This window comes from Artemia sp. Qi Xiang Cuo, chromosome 11, assembly GCF_049724085.1.
Source record: "Artemia sp. Qi Xiang Cuo chromosome 11, ASM4972408v1, whole genome shotgun sequence".
NCBI lineage: Eukaryota > Metazoa > Arthropoda > Branchiopoda > Anostraca > Artemiidae > Artemia > Artemia sp. Qi Xiang Cuo.
The window spans coordinates 13,047,331-13,063,985 of record NC_142804.1 but is presented as its reverse complement, the minus strand read 5'-3'; the positions used below and the strand labels follow the sequence as shown (position 1 = coordinate 13,063,985).

Sequence of the window (16,655 nt, the reverse complement as noted above, 5' to 3'; positions counted from 1 at the left end):
TGTGCTGATAGCTGTGCAGTCACAACTGACAGTTTAAGCATCCAGTATATCATATATACCATATGCATGTACATTCTTATGACAATATATGATACATCCAGCATATTTGCCAGTATACATCATATACTATCATAGATGGACGGGTGCACCTTATTCTAAGATGGCAGTCATTATTTGCTAGGCACAATTTCTTAAAATTATTCTACACTGGCACAACAGCTCATTTTACCTGTATATACATTTGATTTTGCATTCTTTTGTTGCATAGCTGACCTCTCCTTATAAGTGAACCTTCGTCGTACTAAACCTTTTCTAGGTTTCTCAATCCCTTGATGTCTAAAATTAGCTCCTTCATTGCGTAATGCAATCAAATAGTTGGAGGAAAATTCATTTGAAGAACTTTCACTGGAAGAACCTTCTTGATCAATCTGAGCATTTACTCCAAAATAACTAGCAGTTGGAAATAGTCTAGTAGGATTCGGTTCAATCGGTACAGAGGCGGTGGGAGAGATACGTGTTACAGCTCTACCAGTAATACTTTGAGTTTCATCTAGCTCTATTGCTGCTGCAAAACGACTTATTTCATTTGTTTGAAGTATTAGCTCTGGTCCTTCGATTCTTAGATCTGGGTTAGCATTAGTACGTTGGTTTGGAACAGAATAGCGGCTAAAAGAAAAAGGAAAACCAATCCGGGTCATGATCCCACGGTTCAGTCTTGGAGTATTGATGTGCGGGACAGGCAGCAACGGAGGTGGTGTATATGGTACCGACGGTTCACTATAAAGACACAAAAAAATCTGTCAGTTTATCAATATTTTTGGGGGGAGAGGGGTGGGGAGACGAGAGTAGAATTCCTTACAAATTCAGCTAAAACATCAATTACTTATTGATACTATCCGATACCACTGGCAATTAGATCATTACCAACTGTATAAGTGGCTAACCTACGATCACTAAGCAAAATAAGCAGTGACATCGATAAAATGAAGAACAGCCAGTGAACTGGTATTTATCCTCAGCAAGACTGGGCTCTGAGAATAATTTAGGTCTAACCAATTTTCTTTCTTATCTTTTCTTTTATAATATTATATCAATACAAATGAATGTAATACGTTATAGCAAGAAGCAAAGAACTACATGAAATTTCCCCTGGTCCTTTCCTACACTTTCATTTGTATAATATACTCAGGCAGGAAACGCTTAGGAAGGAAATAAAAAATATTTCAGTTACAAATTAAAACAAACCATTTACTTGTAAAGTTTCCCCTTAAAAATAAATAAATTCTCACATTGAAAAATAAACTTCCCTCTGGAGCACTTTGAGGGTTGGATGGCAAGGAGGGTTGGATGAGGCAACAATAGTAATACCAAATGAACTAATATTGTGTCACATTAGAGGAAAAACGAAAATGCTACCAAAATTGTCTAATGTCTAAGGGATGTCTAGAAAGTCACCTTACTGAAAAAAAAGCATAGAGTGGGTTTTATTAGTAGAACTACAATGTTTTGGAAGCTGTACGAAATGCCCTCTCACCCTGTAGGAACTTTTGTAGTAATCCCTCGAATGACCCACTTCAAAGATTTCTAAGATTACGCGCTTCCATGTTATGCGGACGGTGAAACTGAAACAATACATGGAGCACAACTTGGTCTTTATTAGCTCAACGCTCGTGCGTTGACTCAAAAAGGCCCAAAGTGTATTTCAATTAGTTATTTAGTTTGAGGAAAATCCAATCTATGAAAAAAAAAACTTTAGTAAGCTCAGTTAGAGTAAACTCATTTAATTCAGAATGAATCCATTCATTATACAGGCGATGAAGCCCACAGATAACTAAAAAATTTCTTTTTACTAGAACATCTTTATTTATATAAAGGTCTTTCAATCGAGATAATTTACACATTAGGGTGTTTTTATACAAGTTTTTGGAGGCGAGCTTAGCAAAGACATATTTTCCGCGAGGTAAGGTAAATTTTTATAAATAAAATAGTTTTAACAGCATTTCTACTTTGGCTAAAAGAGAGCAGAGCTTGATGAGTTAACTTCCGACAAAAATAACAACAGATTAAGAAAACAAGGAGCTATTTAACCATTCATTGTATTTTCAGTTTTTTAGTCAAACTCAATAAATCTTTTTCTTTTTTCTCTTTGGTAAGCATTAAATTGTATGAAAAAATAGCTAGTAGGTCTAAAAAATAACAAATATTCCAGCAATGTAAATAATTATCAATAATAATACTAGTACCACAATAAAAACATGATACGAGAAAATAGTTCTAACATTTTTATGGCTTTGTTTTGAAATGTAACAACTGTTTTTAGATTTTCTTTGAAAAAAAATAATCTACTAGCTAAATTTGGTATTTTAATTCAATTGGAGATGGCAAAAAAACAAGGTAAAGAGGCGCAAGGTAAAAAGAAGAAGACGAACGAATGGAGAAAAAAGAGTAGAGGCCATCCCAGCGCAAGTATAAGCTAAACCAAGATTAAAAATGAATCTAATAATCGTAAGTCCCCACATCTAGACAAGGAATATCTCAGGGGCAGGGGGCGAGGGGGAAAGTTATCTCGGGAGCAGGATTTCATCAGGCAAAATTTCCTAGAACAGTCACAATTTGGGTTATGTAAAGCGTTTAAATCTGATTGAAGGGGTAATAGTGCAGACCTTGACCTCCATTTACCCCCCCCCCCCATTTTCACCAAAGATTGAATTGAAAGGAATCCTGAGATCGCTAATTCCAAATCTGAGGGTAATGTTGCAACGTCTAAAATAAAACAAATTTAGTAAATATTCACAAATGTCAAAAATGTGAGATCAGAGTGGTGCGATGATTGTCAATCTGCATGAATAGGAGCACTGAAGAGGGTCCTCGGGCCCTCTTCCAAAATACAGACATAGTGTACCTCTTTCGAGTATTTTATCAAAATCTCAGCTTGCTGATTACACACCTGAGCTTAATGTTGAAATATTGCACTTCACAATTGGCGTTTCATTTCAACCGAAATTGGCGTTCTAGAATTTATGAGTTTTGTTTTACTATAAAACTCGCAAAACAAAAATTCAAAGTTATTACGCATTAAGGACATATTTCACAAATCCTAGAAATTTTGCACTCTAAAAGAAAAATTTTGCTAAAAATTTCAGCCTGTTCATAGTCGGGCCTTTGAGGCTGTACCCCCTCCAACACAAATCCTCCCTTTCCCTTGACATGTCAGACCAGTTTCGACTAGGATCTTCCATGGATTATTTAGATATTAATCCTAAATAATAAAATATTACTTGTTTAAAGTTATTAAGATTTTACTTTGATAGTTCTGACTGAAAACACACGAGGCACATTTTCAATTAAAACGAAATGAAAACATAAAAAAAAGGGAATAATTTTTCAATCAGACAATGGAAGAAAACATGTCGGCTTGCGTCCAAAAGCTTGTGTCGGCTTCATCGACGAAAAAAATAAAATAAAATAAGCAAACAAACTAACCTAAAATAAATGAAAGATATAAAGAAAGACGACAAAATAAAAGCAGTTTAAATTACTTTTTTATTATGTATTTGTTGACTAAAGACGCTTTATTTAAAAAAAAAAACAGCGTGCGAAAGAAAATATATACTCGTGAAATACTCCACAGCAAAGTGAGCAGAACGTATAGAAATGACCCAAACCTTAATAATTTTTTACATTCTTTTAAACGATCAACCATTTATATTTTTTTCTACCAAGTAAAACAAAAGTTTAAATAAACTTTACTTTTAGACACTTCACCTCAGGCTATTTCAATGAAAATTTCAGGGAATTTAATGAATTGAATCACCTGATTCAGCAACTAGAAGTTCTGAAGATTTGCATATTTCTAAATATAAAAATACTTAGTTTTAAAATAATCTATCTTGTATTTTTTTTTGTACAGAGCAAAACAAAGCCTTATTAAGCTTTAATTTGGATAGTTTGTGAAAATTTATAATAAACAATTGCTTCACTTTGAGAAAAGTGAAAGAATCCTTCAGAAAATTCAATAATTGATATTTCAGCTGATTCCAGAAAGTTTCAGGCATTTGCCTCAATTTCTTCCATAAACTTTGTTTTAAAAATTTTGTCCACAATATAATTGTTTATCCTGCTTACCAACGGAAAGTACTAATGTATTTGGCATTTTCTTTCGCAGGTTTTGATGAGTAAGTTCGCATGTCAGGTCTTTGGGAAAAGAGAGACCTATTTTCACCCACAAAACTCTCCACGCCAACTGTTTCATAGTCAGATGACCGGCATAACTCTTGGCTGCCACCCAAAATGGGGGATTTTGACGCAACAAATGAAGAGAGGGGTTCAAAACCATCAGTGAGTTCCACATGATGTTCACGAGGAATGAGTTGGGATTCTTGACTATATCCACTTCCGATTGGGGAAAGATCTGGGCCATTGACGCTCGCTGGTAAGAACTGAAATTATAACGTTACATTGTTTTTACATTGTATGATTTTTAGTACTTATGCTAAGGGGTACGTCAATTATTTTAAATGCAAGAACCATTTTTGAAGAGCCTATTTGAAAACTCAAATATGAACATTTCTTCACTTAAAAACAAATATTACCAAACAACGAACAGATAAAAGAAACAATAGCTTTAGAAAATAGTAAAAAAATAAATAATAAAAAATAAAAAAATAGTAATAAAAATAAAATAATAAAAATAATATATATAAAAAAATAATAAAAATAAAAATAATAAAAAATAGTAAAAAAAAGCAATTTAATATACTTGATGATGAATAAAGTAACAAAATACTACAAAACTGTGATATTGATCTACTTAAAATTGATTGCCTATTTCTTCCAATTGAGAATGCAAGGTATACTGCTATTCAGTAACCCTATTAGCAAGGCCGTACCCAGAGGGTGGGTTAAAGGGGTTTGTACCCCCCCCCCCCCGAAATGTTTGTCTGACTCGTAAAACGTAACAAAAATTTATATAAACAAATTTTGTATGCGTTTTTTGAGTTTTTTTTGTGTCTCCCCCCCCCCCCGAATTTTTTTTTATTATTAAAACCTCCTCCGAAAAAAAAATCCTGGATACGGCCTTGCCTATTGGCAAACGGATTTGGTCCCCTTTTATCCTTAGTTTTGTAGCATAAGGTCAGAAGTTCAACTCTTGGGCGTCGCTGGTTATTTGGTGTGGAACGGGGTCAATAGCGTGACTCTGTAAGCTCAGCAACTGTCGACCCAGCTCTAAATAGGTACCCGGAGAAATCTGGGGGAAAACACGGGAAACGTGGGATGATTTGCCCCTAGCCACAAATTGCACTCTCGACCGAAGGCATTGAATGAGGAGATCCGTACCTGCGGAACCCAGACCACGGTTAGCATGCCAAAAAGTTTTTTAAATAAAAGTTCAAATAGGGATAAAATCCTTTTAATAGACAGTGATGATAGAAATTCACAAAAATACCAGATATTTCGGTCACATATACAGTGACCGTCATCAGTAGTAACTACTGATGACTCACTACTGATGATTCAGTTTTACTACTGATGACGGTCACTGTATATGTGACCGAAATATCTGGTATTTTTGTGAATTTCTATCATCACTGTCTATTAAAAGGATTTTATCCCTATTTGAACTTTTATTTATCGTCATGGAAAGGCAGTGTGGTCTCCGAAAAAGTTTTTTGTAGTATAAAGTTTAAAAGGGTGAAGGTGATTCGAATGATACAAGCAGATGAGAATAAGGAGCAAGCATCAATATTCACGAGTATATTATTTCTCATCAGGAACATATAATTGACCAGGAATACATTGACTAAATAAACATATTGTCTACAGAATTGAAGATTTTGAATGCTACTGATTCTCTACGAGAAGGAAAAAACTTCCAGATGTGGGAAAACGCAGTCCTCTGAGCACTTTCAACCATATCAATGGATTTTATTGGCTACCAAACTGAGGTAAGATAATTCAGAAAAGGACGCACAGAGACCTTGGAGAGCGTAATGAAAGTCGGAAGATTGAACTTGTAAAAACTCTTTTTTAAGGTCAAAAGATGATACTTAGTAAATCATTCGCCTTATGACGCATGTCAATCAAATTTCAAATAACAATCAAAGCAAACACCAAGATGGCGCGCAAACTCACTCCATGAAGACGCTGAATCGGATACGAAGTAGGAAAAATTGGGACTCATAGCTTCTAACGCAATAGAGAACAACATGAATTTATGAACACGGAATTTAAATGTCAAAATTGATTGGCGTAGGAAACTAAGATTATTTTGCAGAAGATGTCTGTTACCAATGCTTGGTAGTGGTAAAAAAAAGTTTCACGTCATCTCTGCATACCTTGTTGTTGATATACTGATTAAAAAAGGGAAAATCGTGAATAAAAAGGGATTTTTTTTTGCTTTGTCTACCTCACTCAAAACACCAGTTGAAGAGGAAATTTTCTTTGTTGAGTTAGCCCAGACGAAAAACCAGCCACAAATAAAACAGCTTTTTATCCTAAATTAATCTAAAAAAGTTTTTGCACAAAATAAATGTTTCATAAAAAGTAAAGAACTCTATTAAACAAAAAACGAACAAAAATAGAATCAAATAATCTACCAAGCATACAACTACCACAAATCAGCATTAATAAATAAATGAAACAAAAACAAAAACAGAAATTAAAATAAGTCAAACTCAACACAAGCAGAAACTAATCTGAGTAGGGTTCTAAACCCTATGCTTTCTAAAATCCAGTATATAATTTGTACTTTACTGAAAAAAATTCAAATGAATTTACTGAAAAAACGTACATTGTCAGTTTAATATACACATGCCGATTTTTTTTCTTAAAATCTTAATTAATTTTTGATTTCTTAAAGTTATAACAGTGAAAACATTTAAAAGAATTTTTTTCAGTAAAGTACAAATTATATTCTGGCTTTTAGAAAGCATAGGGTTTAGAACCCTACTCAGATTAATTTCTGCACGTTTTGAGTTTGACTTATTTTAATTCCTGTTTGTTTTTGGTTTCATTTATTTACTGATATTGATTTGTGGTAGTTATATGCTTGGTAGATTATTTGACTCTATTTTTGGTTTAAAGGAGTTCTTTACTTTTTTTTTGAAAAATTTCTTTGTGTTAAAAGTTTATTTGATTAATTTCTGTTCGTTTTAAATTGACATAATCTTTTTCAGGGAGAAAGACTGAGCGTTTTCTGAAGTTAAACAATCATGCCTTCCATAAAAACCTTAAATACCCCCTGGGCATAACTTAGAACCCTTACCCCTAATATCTGGGGTTTGTTTCAAATGGCTATCTCAAAATTTCTATTAGACGCATTTTGGGACAATACGACGTGTGTGTAGGGGGTAGCTGTCCTCTGATCACTTACTCTTAAAATGAGCACTAGAGCATCTGATTACCAATTCAATGAGCCCCCTCCGAAGTTTATATGACCACATTTTCTATAAAAACCCTATATGTCCCCAGGGTGTAACTTACAACACTTGCCCTGAGGGCTGGGGGGATTTGTTATCCTCGAAGACATAATTTCCAGACTTTTCTGATAGACTGAACAAAATGATTATATCGGCATTTGCCCTCTGATCACTTTTGACAAATAAAAAAGGCAGTAGTCCTCTCAATTTCCAATCGAATTAGCCCTTTTTGAAGCTTCTACGACAACAATCTGTATAAAAACCTTATATACCCCAAGGACATAACTTATGACCCTTGCCCTGAGGGCTATGAGGGGAGGGTTGTCATCCTACGTTGAACAACACTTTCTATAAGAGCATTATATGCACCCAGGGCATAACTTACAACCTTAGCCCTGAGGACTGCGAAGGGGTTGTCATACTCAAAAGCATGATTTCCGGACCCTACAACTACGTTCAACAAAATGGCTATATCAAAATGTTGATCGAAAGTGTTTGGGGAAATGATGGGCGTGCGGTTTTGACTATTATCCGATCGATCGATTTTGACTATTAATAAGGGCCCCAGCCCTCTTAGTTTTTAATTGAATAAGTCCTTTTTAAAGTTCCTACGACAATGCTGGCAAAGACCTAATTTCCAAAACTTTCAACTCCGTTAAACAAAGTGTATATCTCAAAATTTTGATTGGATGTGTTTGGGGAAATGGTGGGCGTGAGAGGGGCGCTAGTTGCCCTCCAATTACTTTCGACTATTAAAAAGGTGCGAAAACTGGAATGTTTTATTTTAGTTATGCTGACTGTAACGTGTTTTATTTAAATTATATATATAATTATATATAAAAATAAACATGCCCCTTACAGTTACTTCATATAGTAAAAACTTGGGCTCTGGAAAACTTTATGAAAGATAATCAATATTTTTAATTTATATATATATATATATATATATATATATATATATATATATATATATATATATATATATATATATATATATATATATATATATTATATATATATTGAGTAGTCAACTGGTAAGTTGGCTACTAGTTTTTGACTTGCTTGTACAATTTACAAGTAATATTTGACTAATCTTAACGAGAAAAGGAAACTGCCGAAACATATAAAAAAAAGGTACCAAGATGTTTACCTCTTGGATGGTAAGAGGTTTTTCAAACCTCTTGAGATAGTCATAAATATATGACTATCTCAAAATTTTGATTGGATGTGTTTGGGGAAATGGTGGGCGTGAGAGGGAGGTTAGTTATTCTCCAATCACTTTCGACTATTAAAAGGGCGCTAACCCTTTCAATTTCAAATCTAATGAGCTTTTTTTAAGTTTCTACGACAAGGCTTTCTATAAGAACCTTACATTCCCCCAGGACATAACTTACAACCCTTGTCCTGAGGGCTCTGAGGGGGTTATCATGATCAAAGACCTAATTTATAGAGCTTTTGACTATGTTGAACAGAATGGCATCTCAAAATTTTGATTGCATGTGTTTGGGGAAATGGTGGGCGTAAGAGAGGGTTACTTTCTTACTTTCAACTATTAAAAAGGGCACTAACCCTTTCAATTTCCAATCGAGTGAGCTCTTTTTGGAAGTTTTTACGACAACGCTTTCTATAAAAACCTTATATGACCCCAGGGTCATATATTAGACGCATTCTATTAGACGCATTTTGGGACAATACGACGTGTGTGTAGGGGGTAGCTGTCCTCTGATCACTTACTCTTAAAATGAGCACTAGAGCATCTGATTACCAATTCAATGAGCCCCCTCCGAAGTTTATATGACCACATTTTCTATAAAAACCCTATATGTCCCCAGGGTGTAACTTACAACACTTGCCCTGAGGGCTGGGGGGATTTGTTATCCTCGAAGACATAATTTCCAGACTTTTCTGATAGGCTGAACAAAATGATTATATCGGCATTTGCCCTCTGATCACTTTTGACAAATAAAAAAGGCAGTAGTTCCCTCAATTTCCAATCAAATGAGCCCTTTTTGAAGCTTCTACGACAACAATTTCTATAAAAACCTTATATACCCCAAGGACATAACTTATGACCCTTGCCCTGAGGGCTATGAGGGGAGGGTTGTCATCCCCAAAGACATAATTTCCAGACCTTTCAACTACGTTGAACAACACTTTCTATAAGAGCATTATATGCACCCAGGGCATAACTTACAACCTTAGCCCTGAGGGCTGCGAAGGGGTTGTCATACTCAAAAGCATGATTTCCGGACCCTACAACTACGTTCAACAAAATGGCTATATCAAAATGTTGATCGAAAGTGTTTGGGGAAATGATGGGCGTGCGGTTTTGACTATTATCCGATCGATCGATTTTGACTATTAATAAGGGCCCCAGCCCTCTTAGTTTTTAATTGAATAAGTCCTTTTTAAAGTTCCTACGACAATGCTGGCAAAGACCTAATTTCTAAAACTTTCAGCTACGTTGAACAAAAGGTCTATCTCAAAATTTGGGTTGGATGTGTCTGGGGAAATGGTGGGCGTGAGAGGGGGGTTAGTTGCCCTCCAATCACTTTTGACTATTAAAAAGGTGCGAAAACTGGAATGTTTTATTTTAGTTATGCTGACTGTAACGTGTTTTATTTAAATTATATATATAATTATATATAAAAATAAACATGCCCCTTACAGTTACTTCATATAGTAAAAACTTGGGCTCTGGAAAACTTTATGAAAGATAATCAATATTTTTTTATTTATATATATATATATATATATATATATATATATATATATATATATATTATATATATATATATATATATATATATATATATATATATATATATTATATATATATTGAAAGTAGTCAACTGGTAAGTTGGCTACTAGTTTTTGACTTGCTTGTACAATTTACAAGTAATATTTGACTAATCTTAACGAGAAAAGGAAACTGCCGAAACATATAAAAAAAAGGTACCAAGATGTTTACCTCTTGGATGGTAAGAGGTTTTTTCAAACCTCTTGAGATAGTCATAAATATATGACTATCTCAAAATTTTGATTGGATGTGTTTGGGGAAATGGTGGGCGTGAGAGGGGGGTTAGTTGTCCTCCTATCACTTTTGACTATTATAAATAGCACTAGCTCTTTGAATTTCCTATTAAATGAGCTTTTTTTAAGTTTCTACGACAACGCTTTCTATAAAAACCTTATTTGCCCCGAGGGCACAACTTACAACCGTTGTCCTGAGGGCTCTGAGGGAGTTATCATGATCAAAGACCTAATTTATAGAGCTTTTGACTATGTTGAACAGAATGGCATCTCAAAATTTTGATTGCATGTGTTTGGGGAAATGGTGGGCGTAAGAGAGGGTTACTTTCTTACTTTCAACTATTAAAAAGGGCACTAACCCTTTCAATTTCCAATCGAGTGAGCTCTTTTTGGAAGTTTTTACGACAACGCTTTCTATAAAAACCTTATATGACCCCAGGGCATAACTTAAAACCCTTGCCCTAAGAGCTGTGGAGGAGTGTCACCCTAAAAGATATAATTTCCGGACCTTTCAACTACGTTGAACAAAATGTCTATCTCAAAATTTTGAATGGATGTGTTTGGGGAAAAGGTGGAAGTGAGCAGGGGGTTAGTTGCCCTCCAATCACTTTCGACTATTAAAGGCACTAGCTTTGAATTTCCAATAGAATGAGCCCTTTTTGAAGTTTCTACGACAACGCTTTCTATAAAAACCTTATATGTCCCCAGGGCATAACTTACAACCCTTGCCCTGAGGGCTGTGGGGGGAGTGTCTTCCTCAAGAACATAATTTCCAGACCTTTCAACTTCGTTTAACAAAATGGCTATCTCAAAATTTGATTGGATGTGTTTGGGGAAATGGTGGGCATGGAAGTGTTAGTTGCCTTCCAATCACTTTCGACTATTAAAAAGGCATTAGTCCTTTGAATTTCCAATGGAATGTGTCCTTTTTGAGGTTTCTACGACAAAGCTTTCTATAAAACCCGTATATGCCCCCAGAGCATAACTTACAACACGTGCCCTGGGGGCTGTGGGGGGAATATCCTACTCAAAAACATAATTTCTAGATCTTTCAACTACGTTGAAAAAAATGGCTATCTCAAAATTTTGATTGGATGTGTTTGGGGAAATGGTGGGCGTGGAAGGGGTTTTAGTTGCCTTCCAATCACTTTCGGCTATTAAAAAGGGCACAAGCCCTTTCAATTTCCAATCAAATGAGCTTTTTAAGTCTCTACGACAACGCTTTCTATAAAAACCTTATATGCCCCCCCCCGGGCATAACTTACAACCCTTGCCCTGAGGGCTCTGAGGGGTTTTCATCATCGAAGATCTAATTTATAGAACTTTTAACTGTGTCGAACAAAATGGATATCTCAAAATTTTGATTGCATGTGTTTGCATATGTTTGCAAAGTTTCACGTCATCTCTGAATATCTTGTTGTTGATATACTGATTAAAAAAAGGGCAAATCGTAGATAAAAAGGAAATTTTTTGTTGCTTCGCGTACCCCACTCAAAACACCAGTTGAAGAAGAAATTTTCTTTGTTGAGTTAGCCCAGACGAAAAACCAGCCACAAATAAAACAGCTTTTTATCCTAAATTAATCAAAGTTTCAAAAGATTGAAGTTTCTACGACAACGCTTTCTATAAAAACCTTATATGTCCCCAGGGCATAACTTACAACCCTTGCCCTGAGGGTTGTGGGGGGAGTGTCATCCTCAAAGACATAATTTCCAGATCTTTCAACTACATTGAACAAAATGGCTATCTCAAAATTTTGATTGGATGTGTTTGGGGACATGGTTGGCGAGGAAGGAGTGTTAGTTGCCTTTGATTCACTTACGACTATTAAAAAGGGCACAAGCCATTTCAATTTCCAATCGAATGAGCCCTTTTTGAAGTTTCTACGACAAGTCATTTGATACGAAGTGCCCTGGTCTAAAGGAAAAAAATAAATAAATACATTGTGCCAACATCGTTCTTTACTTACGCAGCGCTATTGCGCTGTCTATGATTGTAAAACTATCATATTTGTGCAAGGACCGGTGCTGACCGGTGCTGAAACTTCGCCAAAACCTTTCAAGAAATTAATGTAAAAACGGTGAAAAGCTACATTTAAACACTTAACCCATTTTAAAAACGGTGAAAAGCTACATTTAAACACTAAACCCATTTTTTACATTTAAACCCACAAAAATGGTGTCGGATCAAAATGAAAACTGCACCACATAAATCTCTGTAGCTGCCCTCATAGAGGAGAATTAGTCCCCCATCTTGAGCAACAAGGAAAATCACTTTTACGCATGGGAAGCATTAACATGTTTTCTTTTTTTTTCTTCTCATTTTTTTCCGCCGCCGCTAGTGGGGCACTTGAAATCATAGAGAGATGCTTAAGGGTTCATTTGAAAGGAAATTGCTAGAACTGGTGCCCTTTTTAAGAGCCGATAACATAATATTAATATAAAATACAATTGTTGTTTTGCAAAAACTAAATCTTCGTCATTATACAGACCAACAATAAAATGTAAAATTTACTGAAATCACGGAAATAAATTGAAAGCACAAAAACCCATCACAGAGGCCTTATTTTTGCCATGTAGGATATCCAAGTCAGTTTTTTGGTATTTTCAGGTTGAAAAAAAAAACCACAAAAATTTTTGTGATTTTTCTGTATTCCTGTTGATTTTTTTGTATTGTACCTTTAGCTGTACGAAGGAACCTTAGAATTTTTACTTTAAAATGATTTTGAATTTCTTGCTGCAATTAGAATTGTTGACCACGCAATTTTGCTGACAAGGCAAGGATATTAGATGAATATCAACATAACTAAATCTAGAAAAAAATACACAAAAAGGTTTTTTCTTGTGTGAATCAGGGCATGGTAGGATTTCATTTCGACGGGGGGGGGGGGGGTATTTTAGATATGGTTTTTATATCTAAAATTCACTTCACCGAGCAAAGCATCAGTCCCTTGATATTTCAAACTTGACATCCGTAATTTTGTAGTATCTTTCTCTTGACTGTTTCAAATATATGATGTTTTTGCCCCCCCCCCCCTAAATTTCGAAATTAACTTTTTTCAGTATTTTTAACGAAAAATAGCTTTTTATATTTAAATTGAGCAAAAAAAGCCCCATAGTTTTCGAAAAGTATATTCTTTCTACAACAGCGCCAGTTTCTGCGCTTATTAGCGTCCCATACTACAACGTCAATATGGTTTACTGCTACTAACAACTCACTGCAGCACCAAGGCACCTGATGTCAAAATAGCTACGGACGCTCCTCCTCCGTCCCAATTTTAATCTACAAGGGTAATACTTGTATATAACGCAGTGATACGATCAAATCCCTAAAGATTAGCAATAATTTGACCAAACCACTTAAATGATGATCAAATTTCTCGTTTTTTTTCTATATTTAAGTACCTTAAAGTTTGGAGCCATTTTATGAAGAGGTTTTATTGAAGCTCGCTTCCATTATAAAGAGTACAGTGAAGTACATATGAATACATAAACTAAGAAGGCAAGAAGCCTCGGCATTTCATTAACAGTGATAGTAGCGGCACTCTTCTGTAGCGGCACTTCAAAATACATTGCACATGAACCAAATTATACTTAACTTATGAATCAAAATTAATTAGTACTTATGGATACATTAACTAACAGCACTAGAGGTTTTGGAGTTTCTGTAGCAGTGAAAATACTGGCACTTTTCTGTAGCGGGACTTCGAAATACATATTACCTTAACTTATGAATTAGCTTATGAATCACAATTAAATTATGAATAAAAAATACCTAGTATTTATGAATACCTTAACTAAGAAGACAAGAGGTTTCTGCATTCCTGTAGCAGTGATAGTAGCAGTACTTTTCTGTAGCGGGACTTCAGAATACATTGCATATTAACTTATGAACTAGCTTATGAGTTATAATTAACTTGGGATAATTGAATTAGCGATGGGAGAACACGGAATCAAATGGAGAGGAAAAACTTTCCTGGACTTAGATTATGCTGGTGATTTAATCATCATAGATGAAAGTGCAAGTAAAATGAATGAACTTTTAGAGATTTGGGAATTCAGGATGCTAGAATAGGTTTGAAAATTAAGATTAAGAAGACTAAGTCACTAAGGCTTGGAGTAACTGAATATGAAAAGGTGGCGTTGGGTAACGAAAACATTGATCAGGTGGACAGCTTCACTTACCTTGGTAGTATTATTAGTAAGACGGTGGGAGCACTGAATATATTAAAAGTAGAATAGCCAAAACTCAGGGTGTTTTTTCACAATTAAAAAACTTTGGAAAAACAGGAAGACAAATCTGCAAACCAAGATTAGAATATTGGAAAGCTACAGTGATAACAGTTGTCAAATATAGTTCTGGAGCATGGGCGCTCCGAAAAGCGGACGGAGATTTGGTAGATGTTTTCTAGAGAAATTGCCTACGGATTGTTCTGGGTACCCGACTGACTGACCGTATTTCAAACAGTAGGATGTATTAAAAGTGCGGTTCAATCCCGCTTTCTAGGGCTATAACGAGAGAAACGTTGAGATGGCTTGGGCACGTTCTGAGGATGAAGGATGACAGATTGCTGAAGATCGTCCTTATCGGCCAACCGTCTATGGAGGAGGAGCGTGCATAGTTGTGTTGGCCTCAGGCGGCTTGATGCTGCGGTGAGTTGTTAGTAGTATTAGTACCATAACTAAGAAGGCCAGAGGTTTCGGATTGTCTGTAGCAGTGACAGTACCGGCACTTTTCTGTCGCAGACCTTCAGAATACATTGTATCTCAGCTTATGAATTACAAGTAAACGATGAATCAAAACTAACTAGTATTTATGGATGCATTAACTAAGAAGGCAAGAAGTTTCGAAATATCTGTAGCAGTGACAGTACCGGCACTTTTCTGTCGCGGACCTTCAGAATACATTGTACCTCAACTTATGAATTACAAGTAAACGATGAATCGAAACTAACTAGTATTTATGGATGCATTAACTAAGAAGGCAAGAGGTTTCGGATTGTCTGTAGCAGCGACAATACCGGCACTTTTCTGTCGCGGACATTCAGAATACATTGTACCTCAGTTTATGAATTACAAGTAAAAAATTAATCGAAACTAACTAGTATTTATGGATGCATTAACTAAGAAGGCAAGAGGTTTCGAAATATCTGTAGCAGTGACAGTACCGGCATTTTCTGTCGCGGGCCTTCAGAATATATTGTACCTCAGCTTATGAATTAAAAGTAAACGAGGAATCGAAATTAACTAGTACTTAAGGATGCATTAACTAAGAAGGCAAGAGGTTTCGGATTTTATTTAGCAGCAACAGTTGCGACACTTTTCTGTAGAGGCACTTTAACGAGATAGTAAAAAATACAATCTACATACAGCGATCTTGATAAATCCAAATAGTTCAAAACACTGTAAACCCAATGAACTAAAAGATCAAGACACAAAATACTTTCGGTGAGGCTTTTACGCGTATGCAACGAGTATCTGTATTTTTGTTGCGTACCTCGCATTAAGTAAACTTTTTGAACTCTTTATATCATTCACCTCTTTACATCTTTTCTTTATAACATTAAACAATCAACATTGAAAAGTGACATTCAAACAAATTAAAAATCCACGAATGCAAACAGTACACTATAACATAAAATTGGAAGACTAATCAGAAAGAATGAAAAAGAAGAAATGCAGGAGATACAGAGAAATTAAGAGTAAAAACAGACAAGATGAAATGAAGAACATAAAGCAGAATAGATAAAATGCTTTATCCAAAGACTTGTTAAGCTTCGCAAGTATCTTTATCTCTTTTTATTATAACTCTTTCTGTTTATATTTATCCTTAGCGAATTTATTGTGAAACAAGATAGCATAAACAGAAGAAAAGTCCCACACCAATTCTCAACCCAAAGAAATTACTACTCTTTTCTTTTAAACTCAAAGGGAGATTATATCACCGTGAATAAGCCAAATTACAAATTACTTTAGTCGAACAGAATTGACGGAGTTGCAGCCGAGCGCAACTTCAGAGGAAGAAAATGAAACCCAAATTTGCGGTATTACAGAGGAATTTCCCCAAAATTAGGTCTAGATTGAGCAAGTTGCAACAGAGGGCAACTTAGGAGGAAGAAAATGAAACCTTAATTTACAGGTATACACAGGAGATGAAGATTAGACCTCACTTTACAGGAATACAGAGGAATCTTCCCCAAGATTA

The 16,655-nt window shown here is 35.2% G+C and overlaps 1 protein-coding gene across 6 annotated transcripts in view; it reads right to left on the bottom strand.

Annotated features, from left to right (window-relative positions):
• The window catches only part of LOC148946650 (uncharacterized), a 117,090-nt gene that overhangs the window by 5,998 nt on the left and 94,437 nt on the right, over positions 1-16,655 (bottom strand). For all 6 annotated transcript variants that reach the window (XM_089096299.1, XM_089096300.1, XM_089096298.1 and 3 more), the window contains 2 exons: positions 4,126-4,439; positions 230-777 (listed from right to left, as the gene is read on the bottom strand). In XM_089096299.1, the coding sequence (XP_088952425.1) occupies positions 230-777; positions 4,126-4,439 (862 nt within the window). The remainder of the gene's footprint in view (positions 1-229; positions 778-4,125; positions 4,440-16,655) is intronic.